Below are 21,744 nucleotides of genomic sequence, written 5' to 3' on the forward strand. Positions count from 1 at the left end.
TGTTTTTCAATGATTTCCCATTTGTTTTCTGTACATTGTAACAATTGCCTATTGGATGCCCACATATTGTAATGATTGCTCTTTTGTTGCCTGTTGTCAAAGCTGTTTGATATCACTTCCATTGATACTCCCCCGCTCAGGGCTGGCCCAAGACATCATGCTGCCTGGGTCCAAGAATTAAATGCTGCCCCCCCCCCCCAAAAAAAAAAAATCACGCCCACCAAAAGACCCCCACATCCATTATTTTATTTTTTATTATTTATATTATATTTTATATACTGTTATCTTCCTCCATAACTCACCACTGGACCAGTCCAGCAAACACCCGCTATCTGTCCTCAGTCCTCCTGTCACTCCTGTGTCTGCCGCACCCACCACCCTAGAAGATCCAGCCTGCCCTGCGTGAGATGGAGTGCGCTGATATCTGACGTCATTGCGCACACTACAATCACGCAACGCTCAACCTCCTCATACCCATTAGTTTGCACTACGAGCGGCAGTATATGATGGGGAAATGCCGCCCGTAACACGCCGCAAACCAAAGACACACAAAACTGCTGGAAAAAAAATCTTGGGAGTCAATTTGCTGCCCCTCTCCAAGTGCTGCCTGGGTCCAATGGACCCAGTGGGACCCATAGTAGGGCCGGCCCTGCCCTGCCCCTGCTGTTCTCTCAGTATAAAGCCACCCCAATGCTATCCCCGTGTTTTGTCTCAGAGCAGTACGACGGCCCCTATATTACCCTTTAATTTTCTGCGGCATGCTATTCACTAGTTGGTTGTTAGAGGTGGGGTTGGATAAGGGTTGAGCTTTGGGTGGAATTACAGAGCTTGCAAAGCATCATGGGAAGGTTTTCATACCAGGTACTTTTTCAGATCTCACCTAAGAAGGCCCCATAACAAAATAAGAGGAAATTTTCAAAGTGATTGCAGGGGAAATCTCAAACTTTGCAGTAAAACTGATCATTCTGCTCATTCGAAGACACCAGCAGACCGGCCTCAGACATTCAACGGCTTAGGAAACTGTCCCAGATCATCAGCAAAGTGGAAGATGTTCCTGGGAAGATGGGGGAAGGTAAAGGAATTCCCTCCAGGAATGGAAGGACGTCAGGCGATATAGAAGAACATGGGGCATGCACGCTGAGCGGAGGCTTTATTAGGGACATCTGTTCATCTCTGCCAGCAGCCAAGGTTCATCACATGGCCGCCTCTATACATAAGGCATGCATACATGGGCAAGAGGTTCTGGAGGTGTTCAACCAAACATTGGACTGTGGAGAATCTGACTATAGGATAGCAGAGCCCAGTGGCAGGTGGTGCTCAAAATTTTTTTTTGGGGGGGGGGGGGTGCAAACAGAAAAATGTAATAGGCATTGCTTTGCGGCAAAAAACGCTGTAAAAATTGCGTGACTTTTAGGTCACAAAAGTGTGAAAGGGGCCTTCAGTAATTAAGGCATAGCGTGCCCCCTTTCAATGCACAGGGACCAGCTTGTCCCCTTTCAATGCTGCGTGCCCCCTTTCAATGCACAGAGATCAGCGTGCCCCCTTTCAATGCACAGAGATCAGCGTGCCCCCTTTCAATGCAGAGATCACCGTGCCCTCATTCAATGCAGAAATGCCAGCATGCCCCCTTTCAATGCACAGGGACCTGCGTGCCCCCTTTCAATGCTGCGTGCCCCCTTTCAATGCACAGAGATCAGCGTGCCCCCCTTTCAATGCAGAATGACCAGCATGCCCCCTTTCAATGCACAGAGATCAGCGTGCCCCCTTTCAATGCAGAGATCACCGTGCCCTCATTCAATGCAGAAATGCCAGCATGCCCCCTTTCAATGCACAGGGACCAGCTTGTCCCCTTTCAATGCTGCGTGCCCCCTTTCAATGCACAGAGATCAGCGTGCCCCCCTTTCAATGCAGAATGACCAGCATGCCCCCTTTCAATGCACAGAGATCAGCGTGCCCCCTTTCAATGCAGAGATCACCGTGCCCTCATTCAATGCAGAAATGCCAGCATGCCCCCTTTCAATGCACAGGGACCTGCGTGCCCCCTTTCAATGCACAGTGACCTGCATGCCCCCTTTCAATGCACAGAGATCAGCGTGCCCCCTTTCAATGCAGAGATCACCGTGCCCACATTCAATGCAGTGATTCCAGCGGGCCCCCGTTCAATGCAGAGATGCCAGTGTGCCCCCTTTCCATGCAGAGATACCAGCGTGCCCCCATTCAATGCAGAGATGCCAGCGTGCCCCCTTTCAATGCAGAGATGCCAGCGTGCCCCCATTCAATGCAGAGTGAACAGCGTGCCAAGCCCCCCCCCCCCCCCCTGAGACCAGTGCACTTACCTGTAGCGGCGTCTTCTCGAGTCCTCCCGCCTCCTCCTCGGCCAATGGCATGGGGTTTGCCTTTTGGCAAATCAGGAAGCGTGTATCAGACCCACTTCCTGATTGCCCAGGAGGAGGATCAGTGTGACAATAGCGAATTTTCATTTGCTATTGTCACACAATGGGTGGGCTCGGGGTGCACTGCTCTGCTCCCCGGGTCCACCCTTTGCTGAAGCCTATTAGAGCCTCTGGCTCTAATCAGGTGACTAAAAAAAAAAAAAAAAAGCCCCATTGAACTCCATGCGTACGGCACCCTGCATGTAGATTAGGGGGCCGGATGCATGGATAGGGGGGGGCGGCGCCCCTGCGCCCCCAACGCACTGGCTGCCACTAGCAGAGCCTGAAATTGTACTCTGAGCTGTGCGTGTGTATAGCGTGGACAGGCAGCTAGGCACCTTTTATGATGTATTTAAAAAGGCTGTCAGATCACAAACTTTTTTTTTTTTTTACTAAAGTTCCACTTTGACAGAAACAAATGCTTTATATCTGATGACGCAGTCACTATAAATATGCAGATTTGTAGATTGGCCAGTAGAGGGAGCTCTGCATTTCACTGCAATTATTCTACCTTTCTATCTTTTGAGGCTAGCTAGCCACACAGGGAGTGCATTGTTTTCAATGAGCTGGCCAATTTTAGAGATTGAAGACCTACATCCAGATATTGGAGGACCTACATAAAATAGTAGAGAAGCTGTGTCCAGACATTGAAGGGCGTACATAAAACAGTGGGGGACCCGTTTCCAGACATTGAAGGGCCTATATAAGACAGTAATGGACCTGTGTCCAGACATTGGAGGACCTACACAAGACAGTGGAGGACCTGTGTCCAGACATTGGAGGACCTACACAAGACAGTGGAGGACCTGTGTCCAGACATTGGAGGACCTACACAAGACAGTGGAGGACCTGTGTCCAGACATTGGAGGACCTACACAAGACAGTGGAGGACCTGTGTCCAGACATTGGAGGACCTACACAAGACAGTGGAGGACCTGTGTCAGGACATAAAAGGGCCTGCATGCGTTCAGATGTTAAAGGACCTGCGTCCAGACATCAGGGAATCTCTGTCCAAACATTGGAGGACCTGTGTCCAGGTATGGAGGACCTGTGTCCAAGCATTGAAGGGCCTGTGTCCAGTCATGGAGGACCTGTGTCCAGACATTCGGAGGCCTGCATTCAGATATTAAATGGCTTGTGCCCAGACATAGGGGGGGGGGGGTAGTCTGTGTCCAGACAATGGTGGGGTTGCATTCAGATAAACTATTTGTGTCCAGACATTGGGGGTCTCTATCCAAACAGTGGAGGACCTGTGTCCAGGCGTTGGAGGGCCTGCGTTCAAATATTGGAGGGCCAATGTCCAGACATTGGAGGGCCTGCATTTAGTTATTGGAGGGCTTGAATCCAGACATTGGAGGGCCTGTGTCCAGTCATTGGAGGGCCTGTGTCCAGTCATTGGAGGGCCAGCTTTCAGGCATTGGAGGGCCTGTGTCCTGGCATAGAGGACCTGTGTCCAATCATTGGAGTTCCTGCATTCAGATATTAAATAACTTGTGTCTAGACATCGGGGAGTCTCTGTCCAAACATAAGAGGACCTGGGGACAGACTTCGAGGAGTCTGTGTCCAAACCATGGAAGTCCCCTGTGTCCAGACTAGAGATATAAAATTTCCAAGAATTTTGAAGGCATGAGGAAAAAGTTTGTTTTCTCCTTTTTTTCCAGAAAAAAATTTAAATTTTAGAGAAAATTAAATATAAAATTCAGTTTTAGCGAAGGTTTACAAATCAAAAGTAATTTTGTTACACTGGGAAGGTGAAATGTATATAACAATGTTATGCTTGAAATAACAGTAGAGCTTATTCATTAAATAAAATAAACTTTCCTAGAATGAGAACTCTGTAGGGAAAAGCTCCTCCTATTTTCATTCTGGCCTTCTGCCATGCCAGGATGGGTTTTGTCCTCCTTGTAGCATTTGGAAAAGAAGATTTCTTCTCACAATATCTTCGAATTGCAAATTTGCTCTAAATGTTGGTCCCACCATTTTACTGAGAGGAGGAAAAGAAAAAACAATTTTCTGAGCAGACTATAGAACATTATGCTGTGATGGTGGAGAACATTCCTAGAAATCATTTAAAGGTTATAAAGATAAACTAATTTGTCAGACAAATTCACCCTCTTACCGGTCAATTAAGGCCGGAGAGGACAGAAACAATCTACTGTATCCCAACAATCACCCAAGGTGGAGCCCACAAGCAAACTAAACTGGAGCCCTTCTCCTATAGTGCCCCCTAGTGGCAGAAATGCATATTTATCTTGTTTGAAAACTGCATTGAGAAGTAGAATGTTACTTGAACTGTATTCCAGGATTTGCTTGTCTTCAGCTGAGAGAAATTGCAATCAATTAAAACTTTTACATTACATTTTAGAAATCTTTCATTTAGGGGTTCATGTTATATAGTTTGAATACCATGTCATAGATATATTATTTATTATTGTTAAAAAACATATTCCACACTTTTTTTTTTCTATTTTTCAGGGGGAAAAAAAACAACAAAAAATGGCTTTGGAAAAAAAAAATTTAAATTAAAACTTTTTTCCACCCAATTTTTTAGTTTTTTTTCCAGGCATTCCCATGTCTAGACCAAACTTTAGAAGACCTATGTCTACACATTGGAGAACCTCCAGTCAGACATTGGAGAATTTGTGTCCAGACTTTGGAACGCTTACGTCTAGTCCAGGCTTTCTTACGTCTAGACCAGTCTTTTTAACACAGAGGAGCCCTTGAAATAATTTTTCGATTTCAGGGAACCCCTGCTAAAAATGACTCTTATCTACAACTCGTAATACATTATGGTGGTGGCCAGTGGGAAGAATGCTCCTTACTCTTGGGGTCACTGGGAAGAATTAGCTCCTTACAGATAGCTAAAAAGATCAATGGTGTCAGTCAGTGGGAACTTATCTGAGAGGCAGGAGTTGCTCATTACTCAAGGAATCCCTGGTAATATCTGGAGGAACCTTAGGCTTCCATGGAACCCTGGTTGAGAAACCCTGGTCTAGACATTATGGGACCTCCGTTCATACATTGCTGGACCTGTGAAATTGGAGGGCTTTTGTCCAGAGTTGGAAGAGCTATGTCCAGAGATTGGAGGAGGAGGACCTATATCCAGACATTGACTGACCAATGTCCAGAATTGGATGACCTATTCACAGACATAGATGACCCGTGTCAAGATTTGGAGGTTCCCATTTCCAGATAATGAAGAACCAGCATCCAGAGTTAAAGGACCTATGTCTGGACAATGGAGGACCTGCATCCAGTGTTAAAGGACTCATGTCCACACATTAAGGGACCTACATTCAAACATTGGAGGGACAGCGTTTAGACAATGAAGGACCAGTTTCCAGACATTAGTGAGTCTCTGTTCAAACATTGGAGGACCCATGTACAGACCGTGGAGAGCCCTTGTCCAGATATTGGAAGAGAAGGACCTACATCCAGACATTGACGGACCAATGTCCAGAATTGGATGGCCTACTTGCAGACATGGAGGACCCATGCCCAGATTTAGAGGTCCCATGTCCAGATAATGGAAGACCTACATCCAGACATTGGAGGACCTGCATCCACATATAAGAGGACCCGTTTCCAGACATTAGTGAGTCTCTGTCCAAACATTTGAGGACCCATGTCCAGACAGTGGAAAACCCTTGTCCATATATTTAAGGAGAAGGACCTACATCCAGACATTGACTGACCAATGTCCAGAATTGGATGACCCACTCCCAGACATAGATGATCCGTGTCAAGATTTGGAGGTTCCCATGTGCAGACAATGAAGGACCAGCATCCAGATTTAAAGGACCTATGTCTGGACAATGGGGGACCTGCGCCCAAAAGTAAAGGACCCATCTCCAGACATTAGGGGACCTATGTTCAAACATTGGATGGACAATGTTTAGACATTGAAGGACCAGTTTCCAGACATTAGTGAGTCTCTGTCCAAACATTTGAGGACTCATGTCCAGACAGTGGAGAGCCCTTGTCCAGATATTTAAGGAGAAGGACCTACATCCAGACATAGATGGACCAATGTCCAGAATTGGATGGCCTACTTGCAGACATGGAGGACCCGTGTCCAGATTTAGAGGTCCCATGTCCAGATAATGGAAGACCTACATCCAGACACTGGAGGACCTGTAGCTTCTTCATACAGAAGACATCTGCACATGTATTTGCATGAAGATCCATTAAGCTGCACCAGACACCCTGTAATCAGAGCAGAGCGGCCATCTGATGAGGTCCTTCTCTATTCTAGATAGATATGAAGCCATGGTAATGGTCCAGGCTGTAGCCCCAGTGCAGGATTAGTGTCACCTAGGTAGCTGCTCTCTAGTGGCCCTTGAGGACAAGGTTTAAATCAGCCTTGAAGAGCCTGTTGGTGTGGGTGAGCGATGTGAGGAAGACAGAGCACTGATCTCCAGAGAGAGGGGCTCTCTGTGCTGCATCCATAGCATCAGCTCCTGAGACACATAGGAGGAGAATCCTCCCCCCTCCTCTTCGTCTACCGAGGGTCTCGCAGCAATAGAACCTGACTGCCAGCCTCCTCCCCCCTATTCACACAGCACAGTGGTATGTTCCTCAAATTGTCAGCTTCAAGTCAATGAGCTCCAGAGCATCTCACTGCGATTCCACCAACCGGGCTGGAGGAACCAGAATCATCCTCATCATATAGAGACCCTGCAACACGGCAACATGGAGGGGGTCACCAGCAACAGGACCATGTGTTACAGCAGGTGGAGCTACGACAGGTACTGTGTGGCGCTGCGCTGCCTCTGGCGCTTGCGGGGTTAATGCCACTACTTCCAGATGTGATACAATGTAGCAGAGTGATCAGGGGGGCGACAGTGACAGCAATGTGGGGGAGATGCAATGTATTGGGGGGTACGGTGATACAATGTATTCATGTCATGCTGGGAGTGAACAATGTACTGAGCTAATTACAGCAGTGATACATTGTATGGGGGTGTTGGTGACAGTAGTTTGATGTAAAGGGGTGATGGTTACAGAGATACATTGTATTGGGGTGACGATGGCAGAGATACATTGTATTGGGGTGACGATGGCATAGATACATTGTATTGGGGTGACGATGGCAGAGATACATTGTATTGGGGTGACGATGGCAGAGATACATTGTATTGGGGTGATGATGGCAGAGATACATTGTATTGGGGTGATGATGGCAGAGATACATTGTATTGGGGTGATGATGGCAGAGATATGATGTTTTGGGGCGGCAGTGACATTAATCATCATATTAGGGCCACAGTGGCAGTGATACATTGTATTGTAATGATGGTGGAAGTATTACATGGTATTGGGGTGATAGTGGCAGTGATACATTGTATTGGGGTGATAGCAGCAGTGATACATTGTATTGAGATGAGCGTGGCAGTGATACATTGTATTTGGATGGTGGTGACAGTGTTACATTGTATTCTAATGATGGTGGAAGTATTACATGGTATTGGGGTGATAGCAGCAGTGATACATTGTATTGGGGTGATAGCAGCAGTGATACATTGTATCGGGATGAAGGTGGCAGTGTTACATTGTATTGGGGTGATAGCAGCAGTGATACATTGTATTGGGGTGATAGCGGCAGTGTTACATTGTATTGGGGTGATAGCGGCAGTGTTACATTGTATTGGGATAATGGTGGCAGTATTGGGGTGATAGCGGCAGTGTTACATTGTATTGGAATGACAGCGGCAGTGATGCATGGCATTGGGGTGATCGCAGCAGTGATACATTGTATTAGGGTGATGATGGCAGTGTTACATTGTATTGGGATAATGGTAGCAGTAAAACATTGTATTCTGGTGATAGCGGCAGTTTTACATTGTATTGGGATGATGGCGGCAGTGATACATTGTATTGGGGTGATGGCCGCAGGGATACATTGTATGGGGGGTGATAGCGGCAGTGATACATTGTATTGGGATGATGGCAGCAGTGATACATTGTATTGGGATGATGGCGGCAGTGATACATTGTATTGGGATGATGGCGGCAGTGATACATTGTATTGGGATGATGGCGGCAGTGATACATTGTATTGGGATGATGGCGGCAGTGATACATTGTATTGGGATGATGGCAGCAGTGATACATTGTATTGGGATGATGGCGGCAGTGATACATTGTATTGGGATGATGGCGGCAGTGATACATTGTATTGGGATGATGGCGGCAGTGATACATTGTATCCAGCTTTCATTTTCAAAGCTTAATTGAAAAAGTTGGAAGCTGATTGGCTGCCATGCACAGCTGCACCGGATTCTGTCTGCTCCAGTCTTAAAGCGGAGTTCCTGCCTCAAAATCCACTTTGGGCCATCCGCTTGCTGAGTGTCACCTGTAAAAAGAAATGGATAGCCCCGATTTTTTTTTTGGTCACTTACCTTGATAAAGAAGAAAATATACTCACCTTCCTTCCTCTTCCTCCCCCTGTGGCCGCGTCCCGCCCCGTCACTTCCTGCTTGCATTGATTCCTGGGAGCTGAACGTCATCGCTCCCAGGAATCAATGCACCGGCCCCGCTCGTCACTTCCGGGGCATGCAAGGGCCGATGCATGGATGACGCGCCTGCACCGGACATGACGAGCGGGGCCGGTGCAGTGCATTGTGGGACGAAGAGGACGCAGAAGAGGACGCGCTGGCTTCAGCTGCCCACACCTGAGATGGCAGCGCAGGAGAAGAACTTTTTAAGGTAAGTATTTCTTCTTACAGGTAAGTGCGACCCGGGGACAGATCAGAGGCTATTCATTGTGGAATGTACCAACCCTGACTGTCCCGGGGGGATTTTTAGTAAGAAATAATTTCCGAGGCCGGAACTCCGCTTTAATACATTCCCCCAATATATAGAGGTGATGGCAGAAGTGATACCTTATATAAGGGGAATGTTGGAAATGTTACATTGTAACACATTGTATTAGGGTGACAATGGCAGTGATACATTGGGGGAAAGTTACTAAAACTGGAGCACTCAGAATCTGGAACAGCTGTGCATAGGAGCCAATCAGCTTCTAACTTCATCTTGTGCAATGAAGCTTTGCAAATAAAACCTGGAAGCTGATTGGTTGAACTGGAAGGACTAGAGGTCTTTTTTCAACCTCATTACCTATGTAGGTAACTATGATTGTTTCCTATACAGAGATTCCCCTCATTATGTGTGCTCCGGATTTACTACATCGCCCCCTGTGTGTCCGGGTGATAACTACAGGTTTACTTTGCCTTGAGATGACACATACATTGTATTGGGATAATGGAGGCAGTGATGCATTGTATTGGGGTTATAGCGGCAGTGATACATTGTATTGGGATAATGGAGGCAGTGATGCATTGAACTGGGATGATGGCAGCAGTGATACATTGTATTGGGGTGATGGCAGCAGTGATACATTGTATTGGGGTAATGGCAGCAGTGATACATTGTATTGGGATGATGGCCGCAGTGATACATTGTATTGGGGTGATGGCAGCAGTGATACATTGTATTGGGGTGATGGCCGCAGTGATACATTGTATTGGGGTGATGGCAGCAGTGATACATTGTATTGGGGTGATGGCCGCAGTGATACATTGTATTGGGGTGATGGCCGCAGTGATACATTGTATTGGGATGATGGCGGCAGTGATACATTGTATTGGGATGATGGCGGCAGTGATACATTGTATTGGGATGATGGCGGCAGTGATACATTGTATTGGGATGATGGCGGCAGTGATGCATTGTATTGGGATGATGGTGGCAGTGTTACATTGTATTGGGATAATGGAGGCAGTGATACATTGTATTGGGATAATGGAGGCAGTGATACATTGTATTGGGATAATGGAGGCAGTTATGCATTGTATTGGGGTTATAGCAGCAGTGATACATTGTATTGGGATAATGGAGGCAGTGATGCATTGTATTGGGATGATGGTGGCAGTGTTACATTGAACTGGGATGATGGCAGCAGTGATACATTGTATTGGGGTGATGGCCGCAGTGATATATTGTATTGGGGTGATGGCAGCAGTGATACATTGTATTGGGGTGATGGCAGCAGTGATACATTGTATTGGGGTGATGGCCGCAGTGATACATTGTATTGGGGTGATGGCCGCAGTGATACATTGTATTGGGGTGATGGCAGCAATATATTGTAAGGGGAATTTACTAAGATTGGAGCAGACAGAATCTGGAGCAACTCAATTACATTGTATTGGGATGATGGTGGCAGTGTTACATTGTATTGAGGTTATTTCACATATGGAGGTAATGAGGGTGGCGAGACAATGCACTTAGCTATAATTTTGGATGTGGAGGGTGTGGCCATGTTGTGATCTCCTTATATGGGGTATGGGGGTGTGGCCGTGTTGTGATCTCCTTATATGGGGTATGGGGGTGTGGCCGTATTGTGATCTCCTTATATGGGGTATGGGGGTGTGGCCGTATTGTGATCTCCTTATATGGGGTATGGGGGTGTGGCCGTGTTGTGATCTCCTTATATGGTGTATGGGGGTGTGGCCGTATTGTGAACTCCTTATATGGGGTATGGGGGTGTGGCCGTGTTGTGATCTCCTTATATGGGGTATGGGGGTGTGGCCGTGTTGTGATCTCCTTATATGGGGTATGGGGGTGTGACCGTATTGTGATCTCCTTATATGGGGTATGGGGGTGTGGCCGTATTGTGATCTCCTTATATGGGGTATGGGGGTGTGGCCGTGTTGTGATCTCCTTATATGGGGTATGGGGGTGTGGCCGTGTTGTGATCTCCTTATATGGGGTATGGGGGTGTGGCCGTGTTGTGATCTCCTTATATGGGGTATGGGGGTGTGGCCGTGTTGTGATCTCCTTATATGGGGTATGGGGGTGTGGCCGTGTTGTGATCTCCTTATATGGGATATGGGGGGTGTGGCCGTGTTGTGATCTCCTTATATGGGGTATGGGGGGTGTGGCCGTGTTGTGATGTCATCATATGGGGTTGTGGCCGTGTTGTGAAATCATCATATGGGGTATATGGGGGTGTGGCCGTGTTGTGATATCTTTATATGGGGTATGGGGGGTGTGGCCCTGTTGTGATGTCATCATATAGAGATGAATTAGGAGACTAAACCCTGTTCATGGTTAAAACAGAACTCTGGGCAGAAATGAACACATCATTGCAGTAAAAGTCCCTGAATGGGACCCAGTATCAGCCTCTCACAGTCAGTGTACAGTAGGGCTGAAGCTTGAGAGGAAGAAGCAGCACAAGGGGCCTATCAGTTCATGTGTTGGCTAGAAGCATTCTGATAGGTGGAGAGAGCAGAGTGACAAAGAAGAGATCATCCCTTCCCCTCTGTGTCCTGATTGGGGGGATTTCCCCTCACTTCTTGTCCAGGATGGCAAATAATGTAAAATCTCTCCAATGGGAGTGCAGAGACAAGGGAGGGCAGTACCAGGGCCAGGCCATGGGACAACCGGGACACCCCCCCCCCCCCCAATAAGCCATGAAGTACTTCAGCGGTAAAAGTTGCAGGCCCCGCCATTTTTGTGCCTCCCTCATGCTGAAGTGCCCAAGGCAGTTGCCTCTTCTGCCTACCCCTTGGCCTGGCCCCGGAGGAAGGCATGCTGGGATTTGTAGTGCTGCGGTGGCCAGGATCCAGCAGGCAGATCTGTGTGGCTGTGACCCTGACCTCTCCAGAGGCAGCCATCCTGCATCCGCTGATCGATTCAGCACCACCGCAGAGCAACGCTGGGCTCCTGCGTTCCCGGTGTCACCGCCTGATACTAAGGATTTGTCCTGTGTGTCCCCGGGGAGCCGCCTGACACCCATCCCCCATCACCTTTATTGATATTCATTGCTGGGCTGTGATTGGTTGTCAGAAGGATTTGCAAAAATGTGAAAAAGATTCAGGGGGATTATAACCGGGACCGGCGCAACTGTGATGTCACTCTGTATAATATATCTTATATCTGGAGAGCGGTGATGTCACTCTGTATAATATATCTTATATCTGGAGAGCGGTGATGTCACTCCTGTATAATATATCTTATATCTGGAGAGCGGTGATGTCACTCCTGTATAATATATCTTATATCTGGAGAGCGGTGATGTCACTCTGTATAATATATCTTATATCTGGAGAGAGGTGATGTCACTCTGTATAATATATCTTATATCTGGAGAGCGGTGATGTCACTCTGTATAATATATCTTATATCTGGAGAGAGGTGATGTCACTCTGTATAATATATCTTATATCTGGAGAGCGGTGATGTCACTCCTGTATAATATATCTTATATCTGGAGAGCGGTGATGTCACTCTGTATAATATATCTTATATCTGGAGAGCGGTGATGTCACTCTGTATAATATATCTTATATCTGGAGAGTGGTGATGTCACTCTGTATAATATAACTTATATCTGGAGAGCGGTGATGTCACTCTGTATAATATATCTTATATCTGGAGAGCGGTGATGTCACTCTGTATAATATATCTTATATCTGGAGAGCGGTGATGTCACTCTGTATAATATATCTTATATCTGGAGAGCGGTGATGTCACTCTGTATAATATATCTTATATCTGGAGAGCGGTGATGTCACTCTGTATAATATATCTTATATCTGGAGAGCGGTGATGTCACTCTGTATAATATATCTTATATCTGGAGAGCGGTGATGTCACTCCTGTATAATATATCTTATATCTGGAGAGCGGTGATGTCACTGTATAATATATCTTATATCTGGAGAGAGGTGATGTCACTCCTGTATAATATATCTTATATCTGGAGAGCGGTGATGTCACTGTATAATATATCTTATATCTGGAGAGAGGTGATGTCACTCCTGTATAATATATCTTATATCTGGAGAGCGGTGATGTCACTGTATAATATATCTTATATCTGGAGAGAGGTGATGTCACTCCTGTATAATATATCTTATATCTGGAGAGCGGTGATGTCACTCCTGTATAATATATCTTATATCTGGAGAGCGGTGATGTCACTCCTGTATAATATATCTTATATCTGGAGAGAGGTGATGTCACTCCTGTATAATATATCTTATATCTGGAGAGCGGTGATGTCACTCCTGTATAATATATCTTATATCTGGAGAGCGGTGATGTCACTCCTGTATAATATATCTTATATCTGGAGAGCGGTGATGTCACTGTATAATATATCTTATATCTGGAGAGAGGTGATGTCACTCCTGTATAATATATCTTATATCTGGAGAGAGGTGATGTCATTCCTGTATAATATATCTTATATCTGGAGGGCGGTGATGTCACTCCTGTATAATATATCTTATATCTGGAGAGCGGTGATGTCACTGTATAATATATCTTATATCTGGAGAGCGGTGATGTCACTCCTGTATAATATATCTTATATCTGGAGAGCGGTGATGTCACTCCTGTATAATATATCTTATATCTGGAGAGCGGTGATGTCACTCCGTATAATATATCTTATATCTGGAGAGCGGTGATGTCACTCCTGTATAATATATCTTATATCTGGAGAGCGGTGATGTCACTCTGTATAGTATATCTTATATCTGGAGGGCGGTGATGTCACTCCTGTATAGTATATCTTATATCTGGAGAGCGGTGATGTCACTCCGTATAATATATCTTATATCTGGAGAGCGGTGATGTCACTCCTGTATAATATATCTTATATCTGTTGAGAACTTTGTAATTTGCTCTTTTTCTTTATCTTACTGAACTTTTCTGTGTCCTCTGATAGTCTCATATTTCACATGCTCTCCATTATTCCTCTCGCAGACATTATAGGCGGGGTTTCGCTGTTTCGTGGCGCTCTTTATTCCCCATCCCCCACAGGCCGCTTCTGCCCCAGATAAACTTTATTTGTTACTATTTTTATCGCCGTTCTGTGTTTGTGATATAATTCGATTACGGAGAGCGGCGGCTCAGTGCGACAATCTGCAGACGATCGTCTGTGTGCAGGAGCAGATATTAAAATCATAAATCTTCTCCGCCATTCAGAGACACCATAAGACACAGCGCCTATATATATATTGGCGATATTACAGCTACAGAGGAGAGAACTAGCAGTCGGACCCAGATAGCAGGGAGAGCAGCCATAATGCGAGGTAAACTCTCCTCCCCCCAACACATACATACATCCTTCCCCCCGGTCCTCCCTTCAGTCTTGCACAGATGTACTGGCTCCTCCCCTTTTTGTCTTGCACAGGTGTACTGGCTCCTCCCCTTTTATCTTGCACAGGGGTACTGGCTCCTCCCCTTTTGTCTTGCACAGGTGTACTGGCTCCTCCCCTTCAATCTTGCGCAGGTGTACCTGCTCCTCCCCTTTAGTCTTTCTCAGGTGTACCGGCTCCTCCCTTTTAGTCTTACTCAGGTGTATTGACTCCTCCCCTTTAGTTCTGCATAGGTGTACTGGCTCCTCCCCTTTAGTTCTGCACAGGTGTACTGGCTTTTCCCCTTTAGTTATGCACAGGTGTACCGGTTCCTCCCCTTCAGTCTTGCACAGGTGTACCGGTTCCTCCCCTTCAGTCTTGCACAGGTGTACCGGTTCCTCCCCTTCAGTCTTGCACAGGTGTACCGGTTCCTCCCCTTCAGTCTTGCGCAGGTGTTTTGGCTTCTCCCCTTTAGTTCTGCACAGGTGTACCGGCTCCTACCCTTCAGTCTTGCACAGTTGTACTGGCTCCTCCCATTCAGTCTTGCACAGGTGTACTGGCCCCTCCCCTTCAGTCTTGCACAGGTGTACTGGCCCCTCCCCTTCAGTCGTGAACAGGTGTATCGGCTCCTCCCCCTTCAGTCTTGAACAGGTGTATCGGCTCCTACCTTTTAGTCTTGCACAGGTGTACCGCCTCCTCCCCTTCAGTCTTGCACAGGTGTACTGGCTCCTCCCCTTCAGTATTGCACAGGTGTACCGGCTCCTCCCCTTTAGTTCTGCACAGGTGTACCGGCTCCTCCCCTTTAGTTCTGCATAGGTGTATCGGCTCCTCCCCTTCAGTCTTGCACAGATGTATCGGCTCCTCCCCTTTAGTCTTGCACAGGTGTACCGGCTCCTCCCCTTCAGTCTTGCACAGGTATACCGTCTCCTCCCCTTTAGTCTTGCACAGGTGTATCGGCTCCTCCCCTTTAATCTTGCACAGGTGTACTGAATCAGATACAGACACTGCGTGTAATTAAAAATATACTAATGAATACAGAGCTGCATTATTTGTGTCCTTTATATCCACCGGGAGTTCAGCTTTAAAATAATGGCTGAAGTGTGACTTTATTTTTTTTCCTGTTTTCTTCCAGTGTGATCATACAGGATCTTGAAGTATCCGTGTCCATTGTGATGTGTCTGCACCCCGAGCAGAAGTGCTGGGATCATTATTATTGTTATTTCAGAGCTCCATCCGTGTATAATAATTATAATGATGATGATGATATTAATAACAATATATGGCTGGGCTAAGGAATGATGAGAGGACAGAAATGGCTGTGATTGGAGTTTGAAGGAAAAGCACTGATGGGAAGATGGGAAAATTTCCTAATATGGAAGCTGCATTAATGAGTTCCCGGGTCTGTACACCCGCTGTGCCCATTATGAGGGGTTTCCACCATCCCTGTGCTGAGTTCCTGGGTCTGTACACCCGCTGTGCCCATTATGAGGGGTTTCCACCATCCCTGTGCTGAGTTCCCAGGTCTGTACACCCGCTGTGCCCATTATGTGGGGTTCCCACCATCCCTGTGCTGAGTTCCTGGGTCTGTACACCCGCTGTGCCCATTATGAGGGGTTAATTTTGTTTATTGGAAATTCTTACAATCAATCAACTTATATACAATAAAACCATAATAAATAAATTATAAATAACATATTTACAAAATAATTGAATATAACGATACAAAACAAGAACATAATAAATAAACCAAATTGCACACAGCATAAACCCTACGAGAGAGCCGGACTAAGAAACTTCACCATGCATGGAACCTTTAATCAAAAATTATATTTTATGACTGATTTTCAGCTGATAACATTATTGGTTGCCACTTTTAACGGATAATTGAGGCAGCCGTTTCTTAGCCTGACTACTCTCTCCCCCTGGAGAACCAGTGCGCTTCACTGCACCCTGCGACTCATCATCCATGGAAGATTCTGTACTCAACAAGTCCCATTCATCATCTGACAGGACCCCAAACTTATTTGTCAAAGGCAAAACCTCAGGACTGTGGGTAGCTGAACACTTTTTTTTCCTTCTTTTGCCCTTCTTCCTTTTCTCCTCCAACCATTCCGTATCATCCTTGGACAAATTGGAAATAACAGTTTCCCCACTCTTACCCTCCCCTTCACCCCCACTCTCCCTTACCTTATCTACCACCAGGCCAGCCTCTTCACCATTCTCCCCACTCCTCTGCACCCCATGGTCCCTAATGGAAGCCCTGCAATGTCTAGGGGAGGGGACTGGCACTGTACTTGATGCCCCTGCCTCAGCACCTCTTGCCGCCTCTGCAATTTTGGAAGACATAGACACAGAAGGATTGGACACATTCTTAGTAACCGATACCTTACATACAGACTGGGAAGACACTGACACACTGGGCATTGGCACAGACTGGGGCACCACAGACTGGGAAGACACTGACACACTGGGCATTGGCACAGACTGGGGCACCACAGACTGGGAAGACACTGACACACTGGGTATTGGTACAGTCTCGGAGGGAATCGCAGGCACCCTAGCTGCTGAGCTCTGAGCATCCTCCATGTCCAGACGGAAAAACTCTCTCATGAGCTCAGGCTGGTTGTGCATTGCCTCAGGACACTGGCTATAAGGATGCCCAACTGCATTGCACAAGTTGCACCTTATAATATTGCAATCCTTTGCCAAATGCCCTAAATCCTGACACAGAGAGCATTTCATTACTGGACAGGAGGATGCAAAGTGCCCTTTATCCCCACACTTATTGCACAGCTTTGGCTGGCCTGGATAGAAGATGGTCAGTCTGTCCCTCCCTAGGAAAGCTGAGGATGGCAGATGCTGGATGACATTATCAATAACCCTCAGTTTTAGCTGCACAGACCATCCCCCCGTCCATATTCCTCGATCATCCATAATTTTGTGTAAGGGGCTCAGGATGTCTCCATATCTCCTCAGCCATACAGATAAATCCCCTTGCGGTATGGATTCATTGCGCACAAGAATCGTCACCATTTTAATAAGTGGCTGACGTGACACAACTTTGGGGATGAGCCCTTTCCAGTCCGGCAGGCTCCTACACACATGTTCATATTTCTCCCAAAATATGTCCAAAGACTCCGGACGGACAAAGGACAAATCATACTCATAAGAGCCGGTCGGACTGATCAGGGCAAAGATATCTGCAGGTTTAAAGCCCATCTGCAGAATCTTATCAACCACAGCTCTCCTATATGGCGGAATACCTTCGCCTTCCCATCTGAGCTGTACCACATTCCTCCTTTTAAATAATGAGGAAGATGAAACATTTCCATGCTCCTTCCCTGCTTGCACCCCCCTCCCAAACCCTTCAGCAGCACCAGCATAGGTTTTCCTCCCAGAAACATCAGCAATTACATCATTGTCTTTAGACACAACCACACCTGATGACAAGGAGCCTGAATCAACCCTTGCAGTCTTTGGAGCAGCAGAGACAAGACCCACCCCCTCCCCCTTTTCTGAGCACTCAGCTGCTTTCCTGGGTTCAATCACAGCCTTGTCTACTGCAGACTCCAAAAAAGTTATAGTACTACTGCTCCCAGCATCTCCTCCACCATGCTCAGGAACAGCCACTGTATTTGGTCCAGGCAAAGCCTCTGCAATGTCCGTGGTGCTCCTCTCTGCAGACTCTTCAACCAGAAGCTCACAGTTTTTTCCAATTTTCTCACCACTTGCATTTAAAAGTGGAATTTTTTCAGCAGGTGTATCAGGTTGCACTGCATGCTGCACATTGTCTATGGGTGTGGGCTGACAGCCCATAGCACTACAACCCTCAGCAAGCACATTGTCATTAAAGTTCACATCACCACCTTGCACACACACTGTACCTGCTTTCTGTGTTACCTCTGCAGTGTCATGGTTAATGGCGGGATCAAACTCCCTCCTGGATGTTGCAGGCTTAATGGTGAATTTTCCTCTCTCCACAGGTCTCTCTCTCATAGGGCGAGGAACGGTATCCATCTCCTCATCTGGGGAATCTGCAGAAAAATGGAACTTTCTTCCATCCAGAGGGGATTCCAGCTCAGCGACGAACTCCAACATGCCAGTACCCCCCTCAACCTCCTGCTCAGATGTTCCACATTGCTGCTGCAGAGGGAGGGAGACAGAGGCCTCCGCCATTGGGGGCTCAGCAGATGTCTGAGGTGTCGAAGAGCTGGGCTCATCCTCCGGGCCCACTTTCTCACTCTCTGCTGACTCTGTCGGTACCTGAATCTCCTCACTGACTGGGTCACTCTCCATGCTGGAAACGGCTCCTCTCCTCATACGGCTGAAACGTTCCTCATTCCTGTATTTCTCCTGAAGTGCTTCACAGCTTTCCTTCAGAGAGCTCACCAACTCTTTCTGCTTCCTCAAAGCTTGCTCTAAGTCCTTCAATTCAGGCCTCAGAGCCGGTCTCTTCTTACTGTACAGTTTGGCACAATACAACTTTTTCTTTTTAAATTCTACTTTCAAAGTTGCCAATTTCTCCTCCTCTTTCTCAATCCGCCTCAGCTTTTCAACAGTCCTCCGTCTAAAGGTAGGCAGGGATTCACCCCTCCTTCGGCCGAGCTCCATGTCTTCCATAGTCTCAGGCCTATCCAGGGGGCCCCCGCCAGGGTCCTCCCCAGGATCCAGCATCCTTCCTGGGGCAGAGAAGCAACTCTAGCCCCTGGCTTCTGGAAGCACACGAGCTAAGGAACCAGCAACCTCACACCTCGCTGTCAGGGAGTGGAATGGCAGTTTCCCACCATCCCTGTGCTGAGTTCCCGGGTCTGTACACCCGCTGTGCCCATTATGAGGGGTTCCCACCATCCCTGTGCTGAGTTTCCAGGTCTGTACACCCGCTGTGCCCATTATGTGGGGTTCCCACCATCCCTGTGCTGAGTTCCTGGGTCTGTACAGCCGCTGTGCCCATTATGAGGGGTTCCCACCATCCCTGTGCTGAGTTCCCGGGTCTGTACACCCGCTGTGCCCATTATGAGGGGTTCCCACCATCCCTGTGCTGAGTTTCCAGGTCTGTACACCCGCTGTGCCCATTATGTGGGGTTCCCACCATCCCTGTACTGAGTTCCTGGGTCTGTACCCCTGCTGTGCCCATTATGTGGGGTTTCCACCATCCCTGTGCTGAGTTCCTGGGTCTGTACACCCGCTGTGCTCATTATGTGGGGTTTCCACCATCCCTGTGCTGAGTTCCCGGGTCTGTACACCCGCTGTGCCCATTATAAGGGGTTAATTTTGTTTATTGGAAAATCTTACAAACAACAACTTATATACAATAAATATAAATAACATATTTACAAAATAATTAAAAAATATAACTATACAAAACCAAAAAACAAACAAGAACATAATAAATAAACCAAATTGCGCACAGCATAAACCCTACGAGAAAGCCAGACTAAGGAACATCACCGTCACCATGCATGGAGCCTTTTATCAAAAATATATTTTATCTGAAAATCTAGGGGAGTGAAGCAAGGACAGAAAGAAAAGCCGCAAACCCCCAAGATCAACAGGCAGCAGCTACAGAGTCCTGATATTCCTCCACGCCTTTATCCAGGCCTCCTGCTGCCACCTGTCTTTCTCAAGACCCCAAATCTTCCCAACCTCACCCAGAATGTCCTGCACCACCACCTCGACAGGAAGGACTTTACTACGTAAGGATATCTGGCATTTTGCATTCCACGTGAAATAACGGACTACTAGACTAACTAAAAAAAGTGTTTCCATATCATAATCCCGGAGAGTCTGGAATGCCCCATACACCCACTCTGCATAACTAATCGGGGGGAGGAAGGGTACACTCAGAGCCCTCCCTACCCTCTTGAACACCTCTATATTAAAAGGGCACTGAAGCAGAAAATGATCCATGGACTCCACCACTCCTCCACACTCTACTCTCTGGCAGCCCCGATCACTCACAGAAAGAAACTTCAGGTTGCCCTTCACATAAAGTTTTCCATGGAAAGCGAGCCAAGCCTGATCCCTAAACTTCATTGGGATTCTCTCCAAATTAATCAAACGCAAACCCTCCCCCAAAACCAGGCTTGGACAATCCCTTAAGGCCAGTGGTTGGCAAAAAACAGAGCTCATGATCCGCTTCTCAAGAAGTTTCCTTGGAAGAGATCTGACCTCCCCTGCCGTTACTTGCCACTGCCGAAGTATTTTCAAACACGAGGCAACATAAGCCGGGAGTTTATCATGCTTGACCCTCAGGCTTTTCACTGGCCCACCATTTTCCCAGTTTCGCAGAAAGGGCCTAAACCAGGACTGGAAAATATCCACCCACCCAGGCGGTCTCTCTGCCAACATGTTACCCAGGTTGTACTTTACAAACATCAGGGAGAAAAAGATTACAGGGTTGACCATTCCTAGACCACACTCCCGCCTAGGAAGATAAGTCACACTCCTTTTGACAAGGTTTATTCTGTTCCCCCATAACAGCTGAAAGAAACAACTATAGATCCTGGTATAGAGAGACACTGGCAAAACGCAGACAAAACTGACATACAGAAAAATTTGAATCAGGTAACCTTTGATCAGATCAACCTTTTCCCTTAAGGAAAACTGCCAACTTTTCCAGCTCGCCACCTTGGCATTGGCATTCTCCATCCTGTTCACCCAATTTGCATGACCATAGTCACCTGGGCCAAATTCAATGTCTAGAACTCTAATTTTTTGTTGGGGCTTCGGGAAGTCATCTGGGAGAAAAAAGCCCTCACCTTCCACGCCCATCCAGAAAGCTTCACACTTGTCCTGGTTGACCTTTGAACCTGACGCTTCCGCATACTGCCTTGTCACTGAGACCACCTCCTGTCGGGGCGTCTTTAACGCAGGGCAAAAGGGGAAGCTGCCCAGGGCCCAATCGTTGTCATGGGGCCCAAAGCAGCTGCTCCATCTGCCCGCAAATAGCATACACCCAGATTATGGATTTGTCCCGGGATTGCAGCTCAATAGTGTTGCTGCGGTTCCCAGACCCTCACTCTGCACCTTCCGCCGAAGGTTCTGTGGCGGTGACTGCAGTGGAGTACGAAGGGGAGGTGGGGGGGGGGGCCGGGTGCCGCGCACTGAGGGGTGTCAGGCTGGTGTCCTGGCGGCTGGCGCCGCTCAGCTGCTCCCTCGGT

At 47.2% G+C, this 21,744-nt stretch overlaps 1 protein-coding gene across 2 annotated transcripts in view; it reads left to right on the forward strand.

Moving 5' to 3' along the window:
* The first annotated feature begins 7,002 nt into the window (after positions 1-7,002).
* The window catches only part of TUB (TUB bipartite transcription factor), a 212,964-nt gene continuing 198,222 nt past the window's right edge, over positions 7,003-21,744 (forward strand). The window contains exon 1 of one of the 2 annotated variants that reach the window (XM_082269795.1): positions 7,003-7,180. In XM_082269795.1, coding sequence (XP_082125921.1) covers positions 7,125-7,180 — 56 coding nt within the window. In that variant the 5' untranslated portion in view covers positions 7,003-7,124. The remainder of the gene's footprint in view (positions 7,181-21,744) is intronic. The other variant, XM_082269792.1, reaches the window with a different exon arrangement.

This window comes from Pelophylax lessonae (assembly GCF_965119305.1).
Source record: "Pelophylax lessonae genome assembly, chromosome: 10".
In the NCBI taxonomy this organism is placed as follows: Eukaryota; Metazoa; Chordata; class Amphibia; order Anura; family Ranidae; genus Pelophylax; species Pelophylax lessonae.